The sequence below is a fragment of the Mauremys mutica genome, chromosome 15 (assembly GCF_020497125.1).
Source record: "Mauremys mutica isolate MM-2020 ecotype Southern chromosome 15, ASM2049712v1, whole genome shotgun sequence".
In the NCBI taxonomy this organism is placed as follows: domain Eukaryota; kingdom Metazoa; phylum Chordata; order Testudines; family Geoemydidae; genus Mauremys; species Mauremys mutica.
This window is the reverse complement of record NC_059086.1, coordinates 26,194,882-26,220,606: the sequence shown is the minus strand read 5'-3', so window position 1 is coordinate 26,220,606 and position 25,725 is coordinate 26,194,882. Positions and strand designations below refer to the sequence as shown.

Here is a 25,725-nt window from a genome sequence, read left to right as displayed (position 1 = left end):
AGAGAGAAAACCAGGTAGATCCCACCCTACCCTGAGATATTGACCTCTGGCTTTCCTCCCACCTCAACAACACTATGATCTGCAGTGGAGATTACAGAGATCTCCTTCTACACATAGACAGTTCCCATCACAATTGTCTACATCTTATGTGTCTGTTTAAAAAAATGTTTTTGGGGAAAGAAAAACAAAGCATTTCAGTGAGAAAAAACTTTCCTTTTTTAATGCATTGAAATGGAAATTTTTTATTTTTTTCATTTCAACATTTTATTCATATTGAAAATTTCAAAATGAGAACAAAATATTTCAATTTTATCAAAATAGAATGTTTTGGTAGACCTGAACATTTTTGAGGAAATTTCAAAAATTTTTGTTTTCGTTCTTTAAAGAAGAAAAAAACCTAATTTTACAATAATGGAATTTCCCATGAAATGGAAATTCTGGTTTCTGCCCAGCTCTAACCAAACCATGTTCTCAGCCTCTCTCTTATATGGCCAGTGTGTGATGTCTGTTTCCATAACTCTAACTTTCCATTGAAATCAATACGAATTTTAAGTGAACTGTCATTACGAGGACTTGTGAATGAAATCTGGTCCAACACTGGTTAATTTGTATTAGATGAAGCTGGGTCAGAACATTTTTCTACTTGCTCTGATTTCTCTGTCATTTATTCCATGCTCATCTACATGGATTCTGAACACAATGTAATTTCTAATAGTAAACATATCAAAGTTGCTTTGTCTTTCTCCCTAGCTATGACATCTTGCCTATTTGGTTATTAGTTTTGGATGGATGGTTTGGTTTTCCTTTTTTAACTGAGGAAACACACAGGTCAGAGCAATGGTTCATAAATTTCAGTCTGAAGATGATGAGCTCCAGAGTGGTATTTTCAATAAACTGGCACTCTGGACTCAACCTTGCTCCCAATTAAGTCAAAAGGTGCTTGCCATGAGCTTCAGTGCTTGTGGAACTGGGCCATGGGAAACCCAGGATCCATGGCTCCAGGTCTCTCTGACCGGCTCTAATAAGGATCTTTCTGTTTTTGCAATGAGAGGAAGGTGGGGAAGTTTTGCAGTTGAGATTCAGAGCTGTAGAGTATTTTCCACTGGCAGGTGGCCTCTCAAACGCTATAGCATGGAAACTGGTGCAATTTCTTTTGTGAAACATTTTAAAACCCTCTCCCTCCTATGAGTGTTTTGTAGGGGCTGCTGTTCCAGAACCAAAGTGTGCGGGGGGGGGGTTGTGTCCCCTCCCTCAATATAGAAGGAGGTATAAACATGTTTTCTGTTCTGTTGCCCCTTTTCTTGGTACTCAAAGCTCCTTCTTCAGATCCATGGAACTGTATGTAAAGAAAGAAAGAGCCGGGGGCTGGACTGGGTATGTGTGAGGATTATGCATCTTTATCCCCTTCACCCCAAGATAGAGTCCCCATAAAACACAATCCTGGTCAGAGAATCTTTAATTTTTTAACTATTAGTTCTGTTTGGGGTGGTTGCAGACGTGTATTCCTCTCAGGTGTGTTTGTGCCAAGCGCACTGGCACTGGAGATTTTCCCCCTAGCAGTACCAGTCAGGGCAGTGCATGTGCTCAACACCTCCTTTTGGCCTCTCAGGAGGCTATATAAGGGCAGCACTGCCCCGACCCCATCAGTTCCTTCCTAACGCCACTGGCCTTAGTTGGAGCTCCCTATGAGCATTCTCTCTTCACATTGTTTCTCTGCATCACTCTGTGTAGCTGAGTTTTCACTTTGTAATTAGTTTTTTAATAGTCGTCCGAGGTAGAACCTACAGTCTAATTTAGATTTGGTGTAGTTTTTATAGTTAGCTGTTTTTAGTGGTTTGTGGTGCCCAGCAACAAGGGTTATGCACTTTTCTCTGGGCTTCAGTGTTGCCCATCATGTGGGGTCTCTATCCCCAACTGTGACACACACACTTGCTGTTTGCTCTGCCCAGGAGTGAGTCACATTACAGAGAGTTGCTCTTTTAAAAAGAGAACACAGATCACAAGGAGACCTTATCTGAAGCAGCAGTTGGTGGAGCAATCCAGTGGGGGCGAAGGACCTCCATGACTTTAAGATTAAGCTAAATAAGTTTATGGAGGGGATGGTATGATAGGATAACGGGTTTAGTCAATAGGTCAATAACATGCCACAATGGTAATTAGTACAAAGGGTCAATGATAGGATATTGTTAGCCTTTTTCCAGAGGGTCTGGCTGGAGAGTCTTGCCCGCATGCTCAGGGTTCAGCTGATCGCCATATTTGGGGTCGGAAAGGAATTTTTCTCCAGGGTAGATTGGCAGTGGCCCTGGAGGTTTTTCGCCTTCCTCCAAAGCATGGGGCAGGGGTCGCTTGCTGGTGGATTATCTGCTACTAGAAGTCTTTAAATCATGATTTGGAGCATTCAACAGCAGAGTCAAGGGAGAGAATTATTTCAGGAGTGGGTGGATCGGCTTATGTGGCCTGCATCTTGCAGGAGGTCAGACTAGATGATCATAATGGTCCCTTCTGATCTTGAATTCTATGATTCTATGATTCTATGAGGTCTGTGCTGGCATCAGGACCCTCCACAGCTCTGGATCTAACCACTCTCAGCTGCCTTCCACCTCTGAAGTGGCAGATGACAGACCCTGGGAGTCTGATTCTCCCTCAAAAAGGGAGGTTGTTCTATGTCTCAGGAACCACCTGGAAAGAGGACTCTCAAGACAGATTGTGGAAATGGGAGATTCATCATCTCCATCCTCAAAGACAGCCTCGAGATAACTGCATGGTACCCAAGGTGGTACCCAGGTATCCAGGGTTGTATCAGGCAGTTGGCACTGCCTCTTTTGGTGCCTTCAACCATGCAGGTCCACATGGCAGCAATGGACTTGCTTTGTTTGTCCATGCCAACCTCACCACTACCTCAGGAGTCAGTGGGACTATCAATACATCTGTTATTCCAGGCCCTTCAACTTCTTCAATTGAGTCCAATGTGGATGCCATCAACATTCTTGGTACTGGTGATTCAATAGACACTATCTTCGGCACAGAGATAGGGAGAGGACAGTTCCCCCACACACACACAAAAAATGGGGCACCCATATCCTCTGCAGAGCATCCACGATTCCTCTCCCTCTATGTGGAAGAAGGGCTCAGATAGCTCTGCAGAGCTGCAGTTCCTTACCTGGATCTCAAAGCCCCTTGAACTCCACACTTTTCCCCATTCCACATAAATAGCTGTAAGATTAATCATCCAAACCATAAACCATCATCACAGTAAATTCTTCCAGCTCTCTGGCTATCAATTTCTCTAGCTCTTTTTAAATTTAAGTCATCGTGGATTTTGCACAATTTAATTCATTTACTGGGTAATCTTTGATGCATGGTACCAAGGAAAACACTGAACAAGAGTTTAAAAGGCTGTAATAATTGTTTTTGTTTTTTTCCAGATGAAATGAAGAAGGAATTAGGTGAGTGAAGACCTATGTACACCCTTGCTGGTGTCCCCACTCCCATTGCTTGGATATTTGGAGAGAGGGGCCATTTTTCCTGTATCTCCTCCATCTCCCTGGATTCTTCTGATGGAGAAGGAGATCCTGACAGTACATTTTCTTCCCCATACATAGCATGGAATACAGGTGCTCCAGGCAGACACATTGCAGCTCCCCACACTGCTCACACATACCCGGCAGCACGGGAGATGTAGCCTGATCCCTGTTGTCTGTCTCAGCCTGAGGGCGTGAGACAGACCCACTGTCTCTTTGACAGCCATATATGGGGTCCAAAACACCTCAATAGCCACAGCTGGAGTGTCACTGTTTTAGAGTATGTCTGCACAGCAGCTGGGGTGTGTAATTCCCAGTGCAAGTAGACACACGCCTGCCAGCTCTGCTCGAGTTAGCATACTAAAAATAGCAGTGTAAGTGCAGTGAGACAAGTAGCAGCTCAAACTAGCTGCATGAGTACGTACCTAGGGGTCAGGTGGATTGGACTCATGCAGCTAACCCTAGCCAGTATGGTCACTCTGCTATTTTTAGTGCACTAACTCAAACAGAGCTGGCACATGTTTGTCTATCCATGCTGGGTATTACACCTCCCAGCTGCAATGTCAACACACGTTGGAGGGAATTGTCCTTCTATGTCCTGCCTAGTTGGAGCTGGATTGCTGTGAATACAGCCTCTGGTGGTTGGAAACACTGTGTGTGTGGATGGGAAAGTTCATTTTCTGTTCAAGTGATAGGGGAATGTGTAAGAGGGAGTTAGAAACAGATCGAAGCCCAGGAGAGCGGGGAACATGGAGAGGTGATGCATTGACTGGAGGTTCAAGACAGACAGAGCAGGTCTCAGCCAGAGCAGGACTTGAATCCTGGTTTCTAATCTTAGCTCAGAACAAGCAACATGCATGTGTGTGTGTGTGTGTGTGTGAGAGAGAGAGAGAGAGAGAGAGAGAGCATTCAATGGCCATGTTTGTCTATATTAACTCCTGCAAAAGGAATCACCCCCTACTCCATCTGGCATCCTCACTTTCCCTTAGTCTGGAACTTCCCCGCTGCTGGAGGGAGGAAATCTACAGTCAATGCCTCTCTTAATTCAATGTCTGTTGTTTTCTTACTTTCATTTCAGACTGGAGAAGGGCTCAGAACAATTCAGGTAAGAAAATACACAGCACATGGATGGGAGGTGCTAATACTATGGTGATAGATGCAGCGTGAGGACCTCAATATATTAGAATCTATTCCATTATTAAAGAAATCAGCAGATTTGATACTATAATCAAACTAGAAACACAACCTGTTTTATCAGAGACACAGCTCCTAAGGTCCTTCTCAGCTCCTAAACTAATTTTAGGGCCTGATTCTGACTTTATTTACACCAATTTCACACCATTGTAACTTCACTGACTTGCATGGAGTTACTCCTGAATTACAGCAGTCAGTTCAGAATCAGCCCCAGGGAGAGATTTCCCTGAGCGATGACAGATGGTGTAATTTTCCAAAACATCTAAGTGGTTTCAGAGCACAAATCTCATTGCAACTCAATGGGGCCTTGTACAGGCAAGTCTTATCTTACAGGCAAGTTCCGTTCCGCGGTTAGCGCGTAAAGCAAAAACTGCGTGTAGGCAAAATTACATCCCCAAACCCTTTAAATCCCAGCCCACAGCTCCGGTGGCCGGGCCGGGGCCAGCATTTAAAGGGCTCCACCGGGCTCCCTGCCGCAGTGGGGAGCTGGGAGGAGCCCTTTAAATCCCGGCCGCCGGAGCTGCGGGCTGGGATTTAAAGGGCTCCACCAGCACCGTGCCAAACCCGCCTGCGGCTGCAGCGGCAGCATGAAGCTCCAGTGCCGAGGCTTCAGGCTTCCAGTTGCCTGCCTCGCTCATGGCACCCATCGGCACCGCAACGAACGTGGTGCCGACATACCAGGACCTCCCTGAGGCACCGCAGCCTGCTATTAATAGCACGGCACCGGTTCCGGCACCGGCATTGACAGCGATGTCTGGCACTGAGCCAAGAGTCAGAACTCCGGGACAGACCCGGATTCCCTCACAGCAGTTCTATCATCTTCAGCCTTCACCTTCAGCTGCCTCAGCGCTGCAGTTTACCCAGTCAAGCGATCTCTTAGTGTCACCTGTGCTGCAGTCACCCTTGCTTAAGGAATGCTTCTCCCCTATGAATGACTCAGGGTCCGAACAGCCTTCCTCCAGGAGGAACCTGAAATACAGGGTGATTTTTCAATGTATACAGACTCCCATCCTTCGACCCCTGTCACCCGTGGGCACAGGAAAATTACCTCAGCCTATCCTCAAGATCCTGCCTCCTGGTATGTTAATCCCTGGATGGCACCACCTATGCCCTTCCCACCACCATGGCAGTATTGGGCCTCATGGGCATCTTTTCCTCGGCAGCACACCCGCTACTCCACTTTGACGAGTCGCGGCACTTGCTTAGCACCACCAGACAAACGTCCAATCGATATGACACGCGTGGCAGCACCCACCCACTTGCAGGATCAATCAACTCCTGCTCCTGACCCAGTAGCGACTGAAGTAATGCCTGAAGAAATCTTTACTTCTCTCCCCTCAAATGTCTTCAGATGATTTTTCGAAATTCCAGGACCTTTTAAAAGGGTTGCTAGCGAGCTTAGAATCAATTTAGAGGAAGTCCCTGACCAACAACATGAGTTAACAGACATCCTGCAACCCTCTTCTTCGTCCAGAGTTGCATTACCAATCAATGCAGCCCTTCTGGAACCCGTTAAGTCCATCTGGCAGGCTCCAGCCACAAGCCAGCCTACCTGCAAACAAGCGGACCGTAAATACTTCATTCCCTCTAAGGGCTCTGCATTCCTTTTCTCACATCCTGCGCCAACCTCCCTGGTAGTGGACGCAGCCAACCAAAGGAACAAACAACAATATTTCTGCTCCACCCCAGCCAACAAGGAAAGCAAACGCTTGGACCTCCTTGGTCGCAAAGTGTATGCCTCTTCAACCTTACAATTTCGAATTGCCAATTATACTGCAGTTCTTGCAAAGTATGACCACAGAAACTGTAACAAGTTCATGGACTTTACTGAAAACATTTCAGATCAAAAGAAACAGCAATTCACAGCTCTAGTCTCCAAGGGCCAAATCATATCACGCACGGCTCTTCAAGCAGCTCTGGATGCAGCTAATAGCTCAGAAAGATCCACCGCTACTGCAGTGGTCATGCGCCGAGGTTCATGGATCTCCTCTTCCTCTTTTCCTCGTGAGGTTCAAAGTACCATAGAGGATCTTCCTTTCAATGGTGATAAACTCTTTGCTTCCACCATGAATGATGTGCTTCACTCAGTGAAGGATTCAAGGGCAACCCTCCGGTCTTTAGGAATCCAAACCCCTACGACCAGAAGGCGACAGTACAGATATCAACCTTACCACCGTCCACGCTACCCCCCATATACACAGCATTTCAATAGCTCTCAGGAACAGCAACAGCAACACCAGAGATCCAGATATCAGCGTCATAGCCCCAATTCTTCCGGGGTGCCTCAACTTCCTCCAACTAATAAGCAGATTTGAACCTTTGGTCGAGGTCTCGTAAACATCGTCTCGACTTCAGCGTATGCACTGCCTACAACTATCTTTGGACACCGCCTACAGACATTTTTTCACCAATGGCAGGACATTACCACCAACAAGTGGGTTCTAGAGGTCGTCACAACTGGGTATTCTATCCCCTTCCTCTCCTTACCTCCTACCCACCCACCTTCCCCATCCCCCTTCAGGGACCCCTCTCACAAGCTACCCCTCCGGCAAGAAGTGCAACATCTCCTTGAACTGGGGGCTATAGAACTTGTGCCCGAATGCCACAAGGGGAAAGGATTCTACTCCCATTATTTCTTAACAGAAAAGAAAACTGGAGGATGGCAACCGATCGTCGCCCTCAGGCGGCTCAACAAATTTATCAAAAAGCAGAAGTTCAAGATGGTTACTGTCACCACCATAATTCCAACGCTGGAGCAGGGCGATTGGTTTTCAGCCCTCGACCTACAAGATGCCTATTTTTACGTCACTATCCAGCCAGCCCACAGACTTGTCCTTCGTTTTACCCTCGGCTCAATGCACCTCCAATACAGAGTTCTACCCTTCGGCCTTTCCACTGCCCCCCGAGTTTTCTCCAAGGTCCTAGCGGTAGTCACTGCCTACCTCAGGAAAAAAGGGGTCATAATATTCCCTTACCTCGATGATTGCCTTCTCAAGGCTTCCGCGTTCGATGAAGCTCTCCAATTCACACAACTCACCATCGATTGCTTCCTATCTCCTGCAAATAAACAGAAACAAATCCACATTATGTCCTACCCAACACCTGGAGTTTATAGGAGCAGACCTCGACTCCAGAACAGGGCTGGCATCTCTCCCACCTGACCGATTCAATACCATAAAACTGCTGGCTACAAAACTTCACAACAGCCCCCAGGTCATCGCCCAGGACTGCCTCCAACTACTAGGGCACATGGCCTCATGCACCTTTGTGGTCCAAAATGCACGTCTCTACATGAGGTGCTTCCAAGCTTGGCTAGCCACGATTTACAAACCGAACGTGCACTCGCTAAACAAACCTCTGGCCATACCCTTCCAAGTAAAAGACTCTCTCCTATGGTGGACAGTCCCCTCCAACCTCTGCTCCGGAGTCCCCTTCCTCCAGCCCTCCCCAACTCTGATAATGGCTACCGACACATCTCTCACAGGCTGGGGTGCCCACATCTCTCACCAAACAGTCCACAGGCTATGGTCTCCCCTTGAGACCTCCCTGCATATAAATGTTCTAGAACTTTGAGCTATACGAAATGCCTGCCACCACTTCCTACCACTAATCAAGAATCAGCATGTACGCGTAATGACAGACAACATTGCCTGCATGTTCTACATAAACAGGCAAGGAAGGGCTCGCTCCCACTCTCTTTGCTAAGAGGCCATAAAACTCTGGAATTGGTGCCTTGCGAACCATATCCGCATATCAGCTGCCTATCTCCCCAAGGTGATGAATGCCACTGCGGATGAGTTAAGCAGACGTTTTCCCTGGGAGCACAAATGGGAGATAGACGAGGGAATCATTTACAACATATTTCACACTTGTGGTCATCCAACCATAGACCTCTTTGCAACTGCGAAAAACACGAAATGCCTCAATTTTTGCTCCAGGGCGGGACTGGGCAAACACTCCCTCAGAGTGCCATGGCACCAGGACTTACTTTATGCAATTCCCCCAATACCACTTCTCAACAGGGTCCTCATAAAGATATGAACAGACCTTGCCAGGGTGATCTTGATTGCACCTTCATGGCCGAGACAACCGTGGTTCCCTTTCCTCACCAGAATGTCAATTCGACCACCAATCTCGCTGCCTCTCATCCCGAACCTTTTATCGCAGCAACTAGGCCGGCTTCTTCACCCCAATCTTTCCATGCTTCATCTCAAAGCCTTGTACCTGCATGGTTCTCCCAAAACGAACTAGCTTGCTCTGACCAAGTTCAAACAGTGCTCCTACACAGCAGAACACAATCTACCCATACCACCTATCTCTGAAAGTGGAAGCAATTCACTGAATGGTATTAAACTAAACAACTTTCTCCTACATCCGCACCCCTCCCTGCATACTCGAATACCAATTGGACATCAAGTAAGCCGGCCTTTCTTTCAGCTCCATCAGAGTCCACTTAGCTGCCATCACAACCTTTCATGATACAATCGACAATACCTCGGTCTTTGCTCATCCCATCACCAAGCGTTTCCTTAAAGGACTCAAAACCCTATACCCAGACATTAAGCCACCTATCCCTCCGTGGGATCTTCACTTAGTATTTTCCTGTCTAACTCATCAACCCTTTGAGCCCTTAGCCACCTGCTCCCTACTACACCTCTCGATGAAAACAGCTTTTTTGGTCATGATCACCTTCGCCAGACGGGCAGGAGAAATAGCAGCCCTCATGGCAGATCCACCATATACTCTCTTTTTCAAGGACAAGGTTACCCTGAGGCTACACCCCAAATTCCTTCCAAAAGTTCACACCTCATTCCACATTAATGAGCCAATACATCTACCAACTTTCTTCCCGAAACCACATGCAAACTCTTTCGAAGCTACAGTGCACATGCTGGATGTGCACAGGGCCTTGTCCTTCTATTTGGACAGAACCAAACCCTTCAGAAACTCTTCTAGACTTTTTGTCTCCATCGCGGAGCGCTCCAAAGGCATGCCTATCTCTTCCCAGAGACTTTCAAACTGGATCTCCGATTGCATACGACTCTGCTATCGGATAAAAAATGTTCTTCTTCGAGTGATTGCTCCAATGCATTCCAGTTAGGTGTGCGCGCCGCGCGTGCACAGCATCTCGGAACTTTTTTCCCTAGCAACCCCGGCGGGACGGCTGGGTGCCCCCTAGAGTGGCGCCGCTATGGCGCTAAATATATACCCCAGCCGGCCCGTCCGCTCCTCAGTTCCTTCTTACCGCCCGTGACGGCCAGTTGGAACTGTGGAGGGCTCTTCGTTCTCCACAATCCCTAGCGTTCACATCTCTCTTGTATATAGTTAGTTTAGTAGTTACAGTTTTGGATAGTTAGTTAGTGTAGATAAGGTGAAAGGGGGGGGTTTCCCCTTTTACCTGACCCGGTGCGGGCTCATGCCCAAGGCACCGGGCTTTAAGCCCTGCGCGGCGTGCCAGAAGCCGATGCCCATCGGAGACCCGCACGACGCCTGTCTCCGTTGCTTGGGCGAAGGGCATAGAACGGACAAGTGTTCGATCTGCTTAACTTTTAAACCGCGGACCCGGAAGGAGCGGGACATCCGCCTGAAGCAGATCCTAATGGAAGCCTCGCTTCGACCACCGGCACCGTCCGCGCCGGCACCGCGAACTGACTCGGTGCAAAGCGCACCGGCGGCACCGAGCCGCTCCACCTCTGCGGCGCCGCCGACGCAGAAAGCAGCTAAGAAGTCGCGGCACCGCTCGCTTTCGCCTACAGGAAAGCAGAGACTGGTGAAGGCAATAGCGCAGGCTAGCGCGGAGGCCTCGGCGCAAGCGGCTGCGCGCCTGGCAGCTCCTGCGGTGCCCGCACACAAGTCGCGCACAGGACCCTTGACTCCGGCGCCGCAAGGGCCGTCGAGTCCGGCGCCGCCACGCTCCCCGGTACCGTCCGAGGTCGAGCCCCGGCTGCCGTCAACGCCGGAGACATTCGCCTCCGCGCGAGAGCTCATCAAGCTCATAGAGGCACCAGGCCTCCGGCCCCCGGCACCGCCGGTGCGGGCTGTCGTGTCGGCGGGGAAGCCGGCGAGAATGACCCGGCCACCGTCCCTGGACAGGCCGCATGGACGACGCTCCCGGTCCCGGTCCCGGTCCCGGTCCCGGTCCCGCGGCAGATCTCCATCCAGACGCTCGCGATCTCGGCACCGCTCGACTTCGCGGTACCGGTCGCCATCAAAACGCCGGTCGCAGTCCCGGTACCGCTCGTCATCGCGGTACCGGTCGTACTCCCGACGCCGCACGAGATCCAGGTCGCCATCGCGTCGGCGCCATCAAAGATCGCCGTCCCGGCACCGTTCCCGGCACCGTGACTCGCGCGGACGTTCGTGGCACCGTCGTTCTCAAACAAGGTCAAGCTCCCGGCACCGGTCGAGCTCCCGGCACCGCGGCGGACGTCACTCCCGGTCGCCGTCCCGGTACCGGCCGGAGCAACCTCGCACGTCTTTGCCTCCCGGGGAAGGTCGGCCCCTTTCGGCACCACACTCTGCGAGCGCTTCGGCACCGCCATGGCCTTCTCGACCCGAGTCGGTCGCTTCTGGCGCGGACGGATACGGACTCTTGCCGCCCACCCCACGGCACCATCCTCAAGGTGCACAACCATGGGGCTTTTGGGTTCCATGGGCCCAGTACGAGGCCCAGGGGGTGCCTTTTCCACCAAGGCCCCCCGCGTCAGAGCGCAGAGTCCCAGAGGCGACGGTATCCAGACCGGCCCCTTCGCCACCGGCGGCGGATGCTGTAGCGTCCGAATCCCAAGGCCATGTGCAGCCCGCACCCTCCGACGGACAGGTGGCAGGCCCCTCTTCGGAGACGGTCGTCCAAGGGTTGTCCTCCTCGTCCTCGCCTGATGAGGCGGTGGCCGGTGCAGCAACTAAGGAACCTCCACCCATTGACGTGAGAGCTCACCAGGACCTCCTTCGTCGTGTGGCGACGGCAATGGCCTTGCCCATAGAGGAGGTGCGCGAGGACGAGGACCCTATCACGAACGTGGTCGAGGCTGACACGCCGGTGCGAGTTGCACTTCCGTTTGTCCGGACGGTGCAGAAGAACGCCACCACTATCTGGCAAACGCCAGCGTCCGTGCCCCCTACAGCCCGTGGGGTTGAGCGAAAGTACTCTGTCCCTCCCACGGGGTATGAATACCTGTATATGCATCCGACCCCGGACTCCTTGGTAGTCCAGTCGGTTAATGACAGGGAGCGACACGGTCAACCGGCTTCGGCGCCCAAATCGAAGGACGCGAAACGTATGGACCTCCTAGGCCGGAAGGTCTATTCTGCAGGAGGCCTGCAAATGAGGATTGCCAACCAGATGGTACTCCTCGCCAGGTACGTCTTCGACATCCTGACGTCCCTGGCGAAGTTTACCGAGCTCCTGCCGTCAGCCTCCCGACAGGAGTTCACGGCCATGCTGGAGGAGGGAAGGAGGTCATCTAGATCCTCCATCTCAGCCGCCCTCGACGCTGCGGACTCGGGGGCGAGGACCTTGGCCTCAGGAGTCACGATGCGGCGTATCGCCTGGCTGCAGTCTTCTACCCTGCCGCCGGAGGTCCAATATACGTTGCAGGACCTTCCCTTTGACACTAAAGGGCTGTTCTCTGAGAAGACGGATTCTAGGATCCAGTCTTTAAAGGACGGTCGTATCGCGATACGGACATTAGGCATGCATACGCCAGCGACGCAACGTAGGCCATTCCGTCCGCAGCCCTCCAGACCGGCCTTCCAGTCCCGGTATCGCCCTTACAACAGCCGACGTCCGGCCCAAAATCGCCGTCGTCCATCCGGCAACCGCCGCAACCAGGGCCAGGCCGCTTCGAAGACCCCTCAGGGGGCCAAACAGGCCTTTTGATGGGACGCTCGAGGACGGCCCATCACTCTCCCTACCGGATCCTTCCCCTCTGTTTTGCAACCGCCTTTCCCATTTCTTTTCGGCGTGGTCCCGCTTAACATCAGACAACTGGGTGCTTCACACAGTCCAGTCGGGATACCGCCTGCAATTTGCTTCGCCCCCGCCTTCCCACCCACCCTCCCTGTCCCTCTTCAGGGACCCCTCTCACGAGCAAGTCCTCTTACGGGAGGTCCAGACTCTGTTGAGCGTGGGTGCCATAGAAGCAGTGCCTCAGGACAGACGGGGCAGGGGATTCTACTCCCGTTATTTTCTCATCCCCAAGGCGAAAGGCGGGCTACGTCCTATTCTGGACCTTCGCGAGCTAAACAAGTACCTGCTCAAGCCCAAGTTTCGCATGGTCACTCTGGGGACCATCATTCCCTCTCTGGATCCGGGAGACTGGTTTGCCGCCCTCGACATGAAGGATGCCTACTTCCATGTCGCGATCTATCCTCCACATCGTCGTTACCTTCGGTTTGTGCTCAACGACACCCACTACCAGTTCACGGTGTTACCGTTCGGACTGTCCACCGCCCCGAGGGTGTTTACCAAATGCATGGCGGTGGTCGCCGCAGCCCTCCGACGTCGTCAGATGCACGTTTATCCGTATCTCGACGACTGGCTGGTTCGAGGCCAGTCCCGGCAACTTGTGATGGGCAACATGGCAGAGATCCTGTCTCTCTTTCAGCGGCTCGGTCTTCTCATCAACACAGAGAAGTCCACTTTGATTCCGACGCAGCGGGTGGAGTTCATCGGAGCGGTCCTCGACTCCACGACGGCCAGAGCCTGCCTCCCTCGCGCTCGGCACCAGACGATGGTCTCCATCATCCGGGACCTCGTCGCCTTCCCTACCACGACGGTCCGCTCCTGCCTCCGCCTCCTGGGCCACATGGCTTCCTGCACGTATGTCACAGCATACGCGCGGCTCCACCTCCGCCCGTTCCAGTCTTGGCTCGCGTCGGTGTACCGCCCACATCGAGACCCCATCGACATGGTGGTCACGGTCACCAGGACGACCCTCGAGTCCCTCCGCTGGTGGCTCGACCCGGACGTCGTGTGTGCGGGTGTCCCATTTCACCCTCCTCGGCCGTCCGCTACTTTGACCACGGACGCCTCAGCGCTCGGTTGGGGGGCCCACCTGGGCAATCTCCACACGCAGGGCCTGTGGTCGGTCCAGGAGCTCACACTGCACATCAACGTTCGCGAGCTACGCGCCATCCGCCTGGCCTGTCACACCTTCTGCGCCCGCCTCCAAGGTCGTTGTGTGACAGTATTCACGGACAACACCACCGCGATGTTCTACGTGAACAAGCAAGGCGGAGCCCGCTCCTCCCCCCTCTGCAAGGAAGCGATGCTCCTGTGGGACTTCTGCGTGACCCACTCAATTCACCTGGAAGCATCCTTTCTTCCGGGAGTGCAGAACACGCTGGCCGACCGTCTCAGCAGGTCGTTCCTCTCCCACGAGTGGTCTCTCCGTCCAGATGTCGTCCACACTATCTTCCGGAGGTGGGGGTTTCCCCAAGTAGACCTCTTCGCCTCCAAAGAGAACAGGAAGTGCCACCGCTTTTGCTCATTCCAAGGTCGCTCGCCAGGCTCCCTGACGGACGCCTTCCTTTATCACTGGACGGATCGCCTCCTCTACGCCTTCCCTCCGTTCCCGCTCGTGCACCGAGTGCTCCTGAAGCTTCGGAGGGACAGACCCCACATCATTCTAGTGGCGCCAGCCTGGCCGAGGCAGCACTGGTACACCCTGCTGCTCGAGCTCTCCGTTCGGGAGCCCATCCCCCTGCCGTTGTGGCCGGACCTCATCACCCAGGACTTCGGCAGACTCCGCCATCCGAACCTGCAATCCCTCCATCTTACAGCTTGGTACCTGAGTGGCTGACCCACGCGGAGAGGGGCTGTTCTGCAGCGGTTCAACAGGTCCTGCTCGAGAGCAGAAAACCTTCCACTCGCTCCACTTACCTGGCAAAGTGGAAGAGGTTTGCACTCTGGTGTGATCACCAAGGTCTTAATCCATTCCTGGTACCGGTCCCTACCATCCTGGACTACCTCTGGCACCTTAAAGAGCAAGGTCTGGCGGTCTCTTCCTTGAGGGTTCATCTAGCAGCGGTATCCGCCTTTCGTCCCTCCGTGGAAGGTCGGTCCATCTTCTCGAACCAGATGGTTTCCCGTTTCCTCAGGGGCCTGGACCGCTTGTACCCGCCAGTGCGGCCCCCTGCCCCGACCTGGGACTTGAACCTCGTGTTGGCCAAACTAATGGGTCCTCCGTTCGAGCCTCTGGCCACGTGCTCCCTGCTCTACCTATCGTGGAAGACAGCCTTCCTTGTAGCCATTACTTCAGCGAGGCGAGTTTCTGAGCTTCACGCTCTAACGGTTGCTCCGCCATACACGATCTTCCATGGGGACAAGGTACAGCTGCGCCCTCATCCGGCCTTCCTCCCGAAGGTGGTGTCAGCATTCCATCTCAATCAGGAGATCTTCCTTCCGGTGTTCTTCCCGAAGCCGCATGCCTCGCCTCGGGAACAGCAGCTACATACGCTCGACGTCCGTAGGGCGCTCGCCTTCTACATTGAGCGGACTAAGTCCTTCCGGCGTTCGCCCCAGCTGTTCGTCGCGGTGGCTGACCGCATGAAGGGAGATGCGATATCCTCCCAGCGGATTTCCTCCTGGGTCACTGCGTGTATCCGGACCTGCTACGAGCTGGCTCGTGTACCACCAGGCCGTGTCACTGCACACTCGACGAGGGCACACGCCTCATCTCTGGCCTTCCTGGCCAACGTCCCAATCCAGGACATCTGTCGAGCGGCCACCTGGTCTTCGGTGCACACCTTCGCCTCCCACTACGCGTTGGTGCAACAGTCTCGAGACGACGCAGCCTTCGGCTCCGCAGTCTTACACTCTGCCACGTCTCACTCCGACCCCACCGCCTAGGTAAGGCTTGGGAATCACCTAACTGGAATGCATTGGAGCAATCACTCGAAGAAGAAAAGACGGTTACTCACCTGTAGTAACTGTTGTTCTTCGAGATGTGTTGCTCCAATCCATTCCAGACCCGCCCTCCTTCCCCACTGTCGGAGTAGCCGGCAAGAAGGAACTGAGGAGCGGACGGGCCGGCTGGGGTATATATTTAGCGCCATAGCGGCGCCACTCTAGGGGGCGCCCAGCCGGCCCGCCGGGGTTGCTAGGGAAAAAAGTTCCGAGATGCTGTGCACGCGCGGCGCGCACACCTAACTGGAATGGATTGGAGCAACACATCTCGAAGAACAACAGTTACTACAGGTGAGTAACCGTCTTTTACACCTCCAGCATCCATCAGAACCCATTCCACTAGATCTGTATCTACCTCTGTAGCCTTCTTACGTAAAGTGCCATTGACTGACATCTGTAAAGCAGCCACTTGGTCCTCCGAACACACATTTGTTAAACACTATGCCCTTTCTCAGGGCCCTCTCTCTGCCACATGATTAGGCAGAGCAGTATTATCTACTGCATTCCTACCAGATCCGAAGTCCCTACCTCCTTGAGGTATACTGCTTCTAAGTGTCTTGGAGTGGAGCACCCACAGGGACATCTCTCGAAGAAGAAGAGGAGGTTACTCACCTTGTGCAGTAACTGATGTTCTTTGAGATAAGTGTCCCTGTGGGTGCTCCACTACCCACCCTCCTCCCCTCTACTTTGGAGTTGGGGTAGCCTCCATTGTAGAGAAGGAACTGAGGGAACCGGCTGCGCATGTTCACTAAGAGGTATACTCAGAGCCGGGGGAGCATGCTCTGTGTATGTGTGGCTGGTACGAGTACTGCTGCAGAAATCTCCGCTCAAAGGTGCAGGGACGTACTGACACCTGGAGTGGAGCACCCACAGGGACACTCATCTCGAAGAACGTCAGTTACTGCACAAGGTGAGTAACCGCCTCGTCCTGATTCCAGGTATGATTAGTAGATAAACTTTAGTCTAATGAGTAATTATAATGTGCAGGAGAAGGCTCATAGTGTATATTTCCCTCCTATTCCATTGTATACTGGCATTATAGGAGTGTGGGTCTCAAAAAGAAAACTCTCTTCCTATAGATGACATCAGTCTTCATGGAGTCATGGCCCACCCCAACATCTCCATTGCTGACAATAAGAAGAGTTTTACACATGAAGCCTAACCTCAACAAGTTCCACCAAATCCAGAGAGGTTCAATTCGACCGTCTGTGTGTTGGGCTCTGAAGAATTCTCCTCTGGAAAGCAGTACTGGGAAGTGGAGGTTGTGAGCAGCACTGACTGGGATCTGGAGGTGGCCAGAAAGTCAATACAGAGAAAAGGAAAACTTTCCTTCTCCCCTAAAGAGGGATTCTGGGCTATGGGTCTGAGTGGGAGAGATTATTGGGCAAAAACAGACCCATAGACCCGAGTCATAGTGCAGAAAAAGCCTAAGTTACCAAGAGGGGCAGGTGACTTTTTTCAATGTAACTGACATGTCTGTGTTGTTTACATTTCATGATTGTTCATTCTCAGGAGAGGTTTATCCATTCTTTACATATTCACACAAAGAAACAAAAATGAGAATTTGTTCAATTAAAGAGGAATAAATATAACATGACACTGATGCTGATTTTATACTGGTGTAACTGAAATCAAGGTTTTCATGAATGTATTTTAATGTAAGAAAGCTGTTTGTTTGTTTTTTTAAATGTACATCGTCATGCTGTCTTCATTACATGTTTTGCAATAAAATGTTTTCATTTCTTATATTTTTTTGCATGTGATTTTTGTCCAATACAATATTTGACTAGCACAGTGTTTCTGGGGAATTTGATGCAGATGTTAAAAAGAAGAAAACAAGAAAACACCATCCTCTCTCACATTTCCTTATTGGCATCTTCGCCTCAGAGTCAAAATAAGAATCTCATTGCTAATTTCAGCATTTTCCTCTATAATAAAAGATAGATAACATGGATATCTCACTAATAACCATATTTTGGGACGGTATCATACTGTATTATGAAGTTGCAGTGGCTGGAATAAAATTTAGACTTAAGATAGATTTCCGCTATAAACAGAATGTTTACACACCCAACTCCCCCATAAAGTTATCCAATCTTCCTGACACTTCCCAGCAAGACAGAATTCTTCTGGGAATTCATTCAAAGTGAATTAAGCTAAATTGATTATATTCTGTGGTCTGGTCTACACAACAGCCCTATGTCTGTCTAACTATGTCACACTGGGGTGTGAAAATTCCATACCCTGGAGCCATGTAGTCATAATGACGTTAACATCCTGTAGACGTCCACTATTGGGGTCACCCCTCTCCGGCGCGGCTGGGAGCCAGGCTGCCTCACTACATGAGTCTGCTAAGTTGATGAGTTAGCCTGGTGGGGCAGGAAACAGTCAGGGGCTCAGGCCCTCCGGCAAGGGATGAGCAGAGAGTTCCGTATTAAGCCCAGGCCCTGGGTCAGAGCGGGGCAGCAAACAACAGTTCAGGGCTCAGACCCTCAGGCAGGGGCTGAGCAAATAGTTCAGTATTAGGTAGCCCAGGCCCTAGGGCAGGGCAGGGCAGCAAACAACAGTTCAGGGCTCCTGGTCCTGAGCGTCAGGGCAAGGGGGAGACTGCCACCCGTGAGTGGGGTGACCGGGGGGATGCAGGCCCGCCCACTCCTCTGCGTCCCAGCCCGGGGCCCTAACAGCGGCAGGCTGCCTGCTGCTGTGTCAGTGGGGATCCTGGCCGCAACATGCTGACATCAGCTCTGGGTGTGCTGCAGCCAGACTAGGGTCGGCTGTCCCCGGGCTACTTCCAACCTCCTCCTCTAGCAGTACTTGCGTCTCATCGGCGTCTTCCCTGGTGTCAAGCACCATGGGCTCCTCGGGGTACTCCCCGAGCAGCAAGCTAGGCAGCACCTCTGGGTCCTTTCTCACTGGTAAGCTTACTGGCTCCCCCGGTGTCTGGTCAGTGTCCTGCCTCGGCGGGTATGGCCAGTCCTCGGGTCAGTCACAGGCGACAGGAGTCTCCCCAGCAGGAGCTAGGGCACCAGCGTTCGGCCTCTCTGGCGGCCAGGCAGCTTCTGAGCCCTGGGGTGGGGCTTTTATACTTCCTGTTCTGAACTTTGACCTCTGGGGGGGCAGGCGCAGGCTCCAGTGGCTCCACCCACTTTGGCAGCCGGAGAGGCTCGTCCCTCTCCGGGGCGGCTGGGAGCCAGGCCTCCTCACTACACATCCCTTTTTAGACAGTGCTATGTTGATGGGAGAGCTTCTCCCACTGACATAGCTACCACCTGTCAGTGTTTTAAATGTAGACCTACTCTTAATGAGAGTGTCCACACAGGGGTTTAATGCAGTTTAGCCAGTGGTGAGCTGGAGCTGGTTCGCACCGGTTCGCAGGAACCGGTTGCTAAATTTAGAAGCCAGTTTAGAATCGGTTGTTAGGGTTACCATACAGCCAGCAGCTGCGGCTGCTGCTGGGAGACAAGACACCTCGGCTCTGTGCAGCTGAAGAGCTGAGCGTCCTTTGCCTGAGTGCTACCTTCCCCCAGTTTGCCCTGCAGCCCCCCGAGCCTCATCACTCCCAATTCCTCTCCCCCCTGAGCCTTGTCACCCCCAGATTCCTACCCCCCAGCCTCGTCACACACCCCCGGTTCCTCCCCTCCGAGTCTCGTCTTACCTTGGGCTCCCACAGACTGATTGAATGAGCTCCGGCAGGCTGATTGAATCAGACTGCAGCTCTCAGCCTGCCGGAGCTGATTCAATTCATACTAGTGCTTGTAAAAACTTCATCAAAGCACTTAGTTCAATTTTGCAATAAATATCAGAATCCAATAAAGACTATTAAATCTGATTTATTGGCTACATACGTATTACATTTGGAGATGCTGTCAGCTATTTTTCAACAGTGAGGTTCTGGGGGGAAGCTGTCAGGGGACAAGGAGCAGGGGGCGTTGATGGATTGCAGTTTCTGAGGACGGCAGTCAGGGGCAGGACGTGTTGGATGGGGGGGACAGCTGTTTTGGGAGGCACAGCCTTCCCTACCTGGCCTCTGATACAATTTTGCAACCCCGATGTGTGGGGCCAGCTTTAGGAAGTGCGGGGGCCGATTTTAACAGTTTTGACAGGGCCCCGGCAGGGATGACTAAAAAAAAAACCACAAACACGTGGGGCTTACTCACTGGGCAGCGCTCCAAGTCTTCGGTGGCACTTTGGCGGTGGGTCCTTCACTCACTCCGGGTCTTTGGCAGCACTGAAGGACCCGCCGCCGAAGTTCTGCTGAAGACCCGGAGCGAATGAAGGACCTGCCGCCAAAGACCCGGTAGTGAACCGGTTGTTAAGATTTTGGCAGCTCATCACTGAGTTTAGCTAATCCACTTTTAATTCACATCTTTAGGGCATATCTACATTTTTAAACAATGCATCTGCAGGGCTGGAGCGGTGACGCTGTAGTGCTACAGAGTAGACTTTATCTTGCTGACAGGAGGGGTTCTCCCATTGGCATAGTAGATAATGCACCTCCCCAAGAAGCAGTCGCTAGGTTGAGGGAAGAATTCTTCCATTGACATTACGCTGGCTACACTGAGGGTAGAGGTGTGGATTTTCACACCCCTTGAGAGACACAGCTTTGCCAATGTAAATTCCCAGTGTAGACCAGCCCTTAGTGCCTCTTGTACAAACCCATTGATAGGGTTACACACATGAAAGAAGCTGGTCTAAGGTAGTGGGCTTGTTTCTTTTCACAAGCAAGGTACAAAGAAACTAACTTCTTAAAAGAGCCCAAACACAGCTCAGCAATGTAAAGGGCTCCAATAAGACTCTTTCCAAAACTAAGGAAAAGCCACCATCATGTCATGTTTTTCTAGAGTACCACAGGCCAGATTCACCAGCACTGTTCGGTTGCTTTGCACCATTCTGTGATGATGAAAAGCTGTGAAGTCAGTTTAACGGGCTGCTTTGGGACAGTGTGAAGCAGCCAAAGTGTACTAGAAATTCTGGCCCAATATAAAGCAGGACTAGGGATGTCTTCACTTTCCCCCATTATTTGATCACAGACTCCTGGGGTTTCTATGCATTTGCTCCCATTTGCTCCAGGATTCTCCTCTTTATTCTAGCCTTAACCCCATCCACATGGGACTGGGTCCCAGTTTGACAGGGTGTATTTTTTTCCTTTGATGGGCAGAGTTAGTGGCTGCAGCCCTGGAGCTAATTATAATCTTCCTCGTCCATAAACTCTTCATCACTTCACAACAGATGTTGCAGAATTGCAGCACCTGTCTCTGCTGGATGGAATGCTCTGCCTCTGTTTTGTCATGTCTAACATTTGTTCGAACGGCAGAAGGATCTTATAATAAAGATATCTAATGATTTCTACAAACAAATCAAGGTCAGTGTTGCATTAACTCCTCTCAGGCTCAATTTGTGCTGAAATGGATGTTTTTATTATTCACTTTCAGAGCATTAGAATCATTCCCACAAACATGGTGTATGCGTCCATTGGCTGATCAGTACGATCTGAAAATGAACATTGCATGCCCTTTCCACACATCTCTCCCTCTGATCAACGCCAAATTGGTCAGAGCCCAAGCTGGTGTAAATTGGCCCCATTCCCGTCCTCTCTCCCTGTCCCATTGACTTTCCATTGTTATCATGAGTAACTATGAATTGCTACTATGACAAAGATTTTTAGGGCCCAGTGCTACCTGTGTTACACATTTGAGTAACTCTGTTGGTATCCAAAGATCTGTGAGTAATGACAGCAGGATAGGGTCCTTCATGTTTTGGCTCCCACAAACTTCAAGGGAAATTTCATGGCTAAATCCATTTTCCTGTGGAATCTTTTGAAATGGTCTCCAGCCCTTTAACACACATCTGTTTTTCTCTGAGTATGAGGGCTCAGCTCACATTAACATTATTTGTTTATTTTACTCATTTTCTCAAAATCCCCTGTCTAAAAACTCTAACTGGCCAGGGCTGTATGTGTCCTTGCTCTTGCATATATTAATTGTCTTACTCTTGTTCTGGACAGCTGTGGTGCATGTTTCTAAGATACACTTCTACCCTGATATAACACAACTCAATATAACATGAATTCGGATATAATGCAGTAAAGCAGTGCTCTGTGGGGGTGGGGGCAGGACGGCACACTCCGGTGGATCAAAGCAAGTTCAATATAACACGGTTTCACCTATAACGCGGTAAGATTTTTTTGGCTCGTGAGGACAGCGTTATATCGAGGTAGAGGTGTATTTAATATTTTGTTCTTCTCTTTACTATAGTCTTCCTTTTCTTTTCCTGCTTTGATATTTATCTGTTTGTTTATTTCAGAGCGAGTTAATGAGTCTCTTATTACTGATTAAATTAACATTTTTATTCCTCCCTCCAGTTAACATCACTCTGGATTCTGATTGTAAATAACCCAAACTCTCATTCAAGGATAAATATAGAGTCATGACTACGATAGAAAAGAAACTCTTGTGGACTGGTATTTGGTATTGTGGACTGTGTGAGTCACAGTTGAGAATGCTACCTTCGAGGACAGACTGATAAAAAAACAGGACAGACACACTGCAAACTGGTGGTTATTTTAACATTAGAATTCACCCAGTCACTGTGCTTTTGGAGCTGCGCTCCAAAAAACGGAATGCAAAGACCTATGGGAAGGTCTCCAAAGCCATGACTGACAGAGGATACAGCTGGGATGCAACACAGTGCCACCTGAAAATCAAGGACCTGAGACAAGGCTACCAGAAGACCAAAGCAGCAAACAGACGCTCCGGAGCCTGCCACCACTGCCCCACCAGTGACCGTGGACTCTGAGGATGGGATAGTGTCGACGGCCAGTTCCTCGGCAATGTTCACTGACGGGGACGATGAGGAAGGGTTTGTGGAGGACGAGGCAGGCGACAGCGCTTACAACGCTGGTTTCCCCGACAGCCAGGATCTCTTCATCACCCTCACGGAGAGCCCCTACCAACCCTCCCCGGCCGTTATCAGGGGAAGGATCAGTCGGTAAGTGCTTTAAACATGTAAACTTTTATTATTAATGGAACAGGAATCTGAACTATGTGAAAAGGAGGTCTATATATATGGGGATAGAACAGAAATCCTCCTGGGAGGTCTCCACAAAGCTCTCCTGGAGGTAATCGAAAAGCCTCCGCAGGAGGTTCCTGGGGAGAGCTGCCTTACTGGGTGCTCCGTGGTAGCACACTTTTCCGCACCAGGCTTTCATGAGGTGTTCAGGGAGCATTGCCTCCCCGAGCATGGCAGCATAGGCCACTGGTTTGTGCTGGCTTTCACGCAGCATGCGCTCTCTATCTCCTTCAGTGACCGTCCTCAGGGTGATCTCGCTCGGAGACTCCTGCATCTAATTAGGGGAATTACTGTAATGTTACACCTGGTCCAAAGTATTTTTAAAAAATCTCCAGACAGACGGCGTAGCAGAGACTCAGCACTCTGCTGCGTGACAAGCGTAACGGAAAGCCAAAGAATCAAATGGACGCTCATGGAGGGAGGGAGGGGGGACTGAGGACGCAAGATATCCCACAGTTCTTGCTGTCTCCGAAAAGCATTTGCATTCTTGGCTGAACTCCAAATGCTTCTAGGGTCAAACACAGTGTCCGCGGTGGGTCAGGGCATAGCTCGGCAATTTACGCGCCCCACCCACCCACCCCCAGAAGTGAAAAGGAAAACAATCCTCTGCTGACTCTTTTTCATGTCACCCTATCTTTACTGAATGCTGCAGATAGATGCGATGCTGCAGCACTCAACACCAATATCCTTGCTTCCCCCCGCCCCCGCCATGGGTGGCTGACGGTACAATATGGCTGATATCCATCGTCATCATCAGCCTATTGGCACATGGGGCAGTGCAAAAGGACTGGTAACCATGCAGACTAGCATCGGTGAGGTCTATCAAGGGCACCTGGTCCTAATTTTTCCTGGTAGATGGTGCAGTATGGTTGGTAACCATCCTCATCATAACAACAGGGGGCTGAGCTCCATCAGCCCCCACCCTTCATGTGTAAAGAAAAGATTCAATTGCCCCTGGACTAGCAGAGGGATGCTGGGCTCCTCTCCTCCACACTGCTTAATGTCCTGTCTGGACTATCATAGCAGCTGAAGGCTGCCTTCCACTCATTTCTCACTAACAAGTCAGTGTGTCTTATTCCTGCATTCTTTATTACTTCATCACACAAGTGGGGGGACAATGCTATGGTAGCCCAGGAAGGCTGGGGAAAGAACGGAATGAACAGGTGGGGTTGTTGCAGGAGCACCTCCTGTGAATAGCATACAGCTCATAATTTCTGCAGGATCTGACACAGAGCAGCTGTGCTCTCTGGTTCTATGATACAGTAGTTCTCTAGTACACTTATCCATATTCTAGGCAGGACTGATTCTATTTTTAGATACCAAAAAGGAGGAATTGACTCAGGGAGTCATTCCCAATTTTGGCTTTTGCGCCCCTGGCCGATCTCAGCCAGGGGCACTTATGACAGCAGCAAATGGTGCAGTGCAAAAGGACTGGTAACCATGATCATCTTATTACCAATTTATGGTATGATAGATGGTACAGTATGGCTGGTAACCATCTCTGCTGTCATGCAAAAGCAAAAGCATGCTGCTGTGTAGCGCTGCTGAATCGCCTCTGTCAGCAGCATCTAGTACACATACGGTGACAGTCACAAAGGGCAAAACAGGCTCCATGGTTGCCACGCTGTGGCGTCTGCCAGGGCAATCCAGGGAAAACGGGCTTGAAATGATTGTCTGGCGTTGCTTTCCCGGAGGAAGGAATGACTGACTACTTTACCCAGAACCACCCGCGACAATGAAATTTGCACCATCAGGCACTGGGATCTCAACCCAGAAGTGCAAGGGTCGGGGGACACTGCGATGGGGTAGAACAGGGGCAGAGTTTATGCTTTCAGGATTGCCTGCTGCAGGAGTGCGGACGAGATAGGTGCTGTGCATGGTGTTGTTCACAGACACAGACTAGACTATGTTCATTGTTCGCAAAAATGTATCTTTGCAAGGAATTCACTCCCTTTTTCCCATCACACAGCTTCGACTGTCTCCAGACCTGCCACAGCATCCCCCTCACAGAGGCTGGCAAAGATTAGGCGACGAAAGAAAAAGACACGGGACGAGATGATCGCTGAAGTTATGGGGTGCTCCCGAGCCGGGGCGGACCAGCAGAGCCAGTGGAGGGAGACCCTCTCTCTGTACCAGCGCTCACACAGTGAACGGGAGGAGAGGTCGCGTGAGGAAGACAAGCAGGCGACTCAAACGCTGCTTGGACTAATGAGGGAGCAAACGGACACGCTCCGGCGCCTTGTGCATGTTGTGCAGGACCGCAGGCAGGAGGACAGAGCCCCCCCGCAGTGTATCTGCAACCGCCCTCCCCCACCACAAAGTCCCATACCTCCCGTCACCCAAAGTAACCAGAAGGAGTGGCGCCAGGGGCCGTGAAAACTGTCACTGCACCCCAGCAGAGTGCTCAAGTACCCAAAAGCTCTCATCCCCTAATTTTTGAGAAGTCCTTCCCTTTCTGACTCACCCAAGCCCAATCCCAGTTTCATCCCCTGACTGTCTGGTTAATTATTAAAAATACTTTGCTGTTAATTACTGTTTCCGTCATGCTTTTTTACACAACGCTATGTTTGAAGGGGTGGGTGGGGAAGGGGGTAGGGTATTGCACCTTTAGCAGGGGGTAGGACAGTCACCTTTAGCAGGGTACAGAGACGGGGGCAGGATCAGCAGCAGGTCACACACACAGTGCAGTCAGTAGGCACCCTGGTCGGTATGGGAGGTGGTTTGCAGGTTCTGTGTGGGTGGGGGGGATGTGACTTTGTAGCGGGGGAAGGGGGTTACAGATCTCATGCAATGGTCCCTGTCCTGGACCACAGAGCCACGCAGCAGAGGAATCTGTATCCGTCCTCCCCCGCCACAAGGCCACATAGCCCCCGCACACAGAGTCCCAAAAAGGAGGGATGGCAGGCTCCGTTGAAACAACCAGTCCGGCACTGCAGACCGCTCTGGGAGCAAGAGCCTGTCATTCCTCGAGTTTAGAGGCGGTCTTTACATCACCGCACAGCCTACCCAGCACAGTCTGCGTCCCAGTTTCAA

General features: G+C 51.2%; 1 protein-coding gene across 15 annotated transcripts in view; it reads left to right on the top strand.

Moving 5' to 3' along the window:
• Positions 1-17,372, top strand: part of LOC123350389 (butyrophilin-like protein 2) — a 162,175-nt gene extending 144,803 nt beyond the window's left edge. For all 15 annotated transcript variants that reach the window (XM_044988944.1, XM_044988958.1, XM_044988946.1 and 12 more), the window contains 3 exons: positions 3,426-3,446; positions 4,600-4,626; positions 16,704-17,372. In XM_044988944.1, coding sequence (XP_044844879.1) covers positions 3,426-3,446; positions 4,600-4,626; positions 16,704-16,786 — 131 coding nt within the window. In that variant the 3' untranslated portion in view covers positions 16,787-17,372. The remainder of the gene's footprint in view (positions 1-3,425; positions 3,447-4,599; positions 4,627-16,703) is intronic.
• The last annotated feature ends 8,353 nt before the right edge of the window (positions 17,373-25,725 follow it).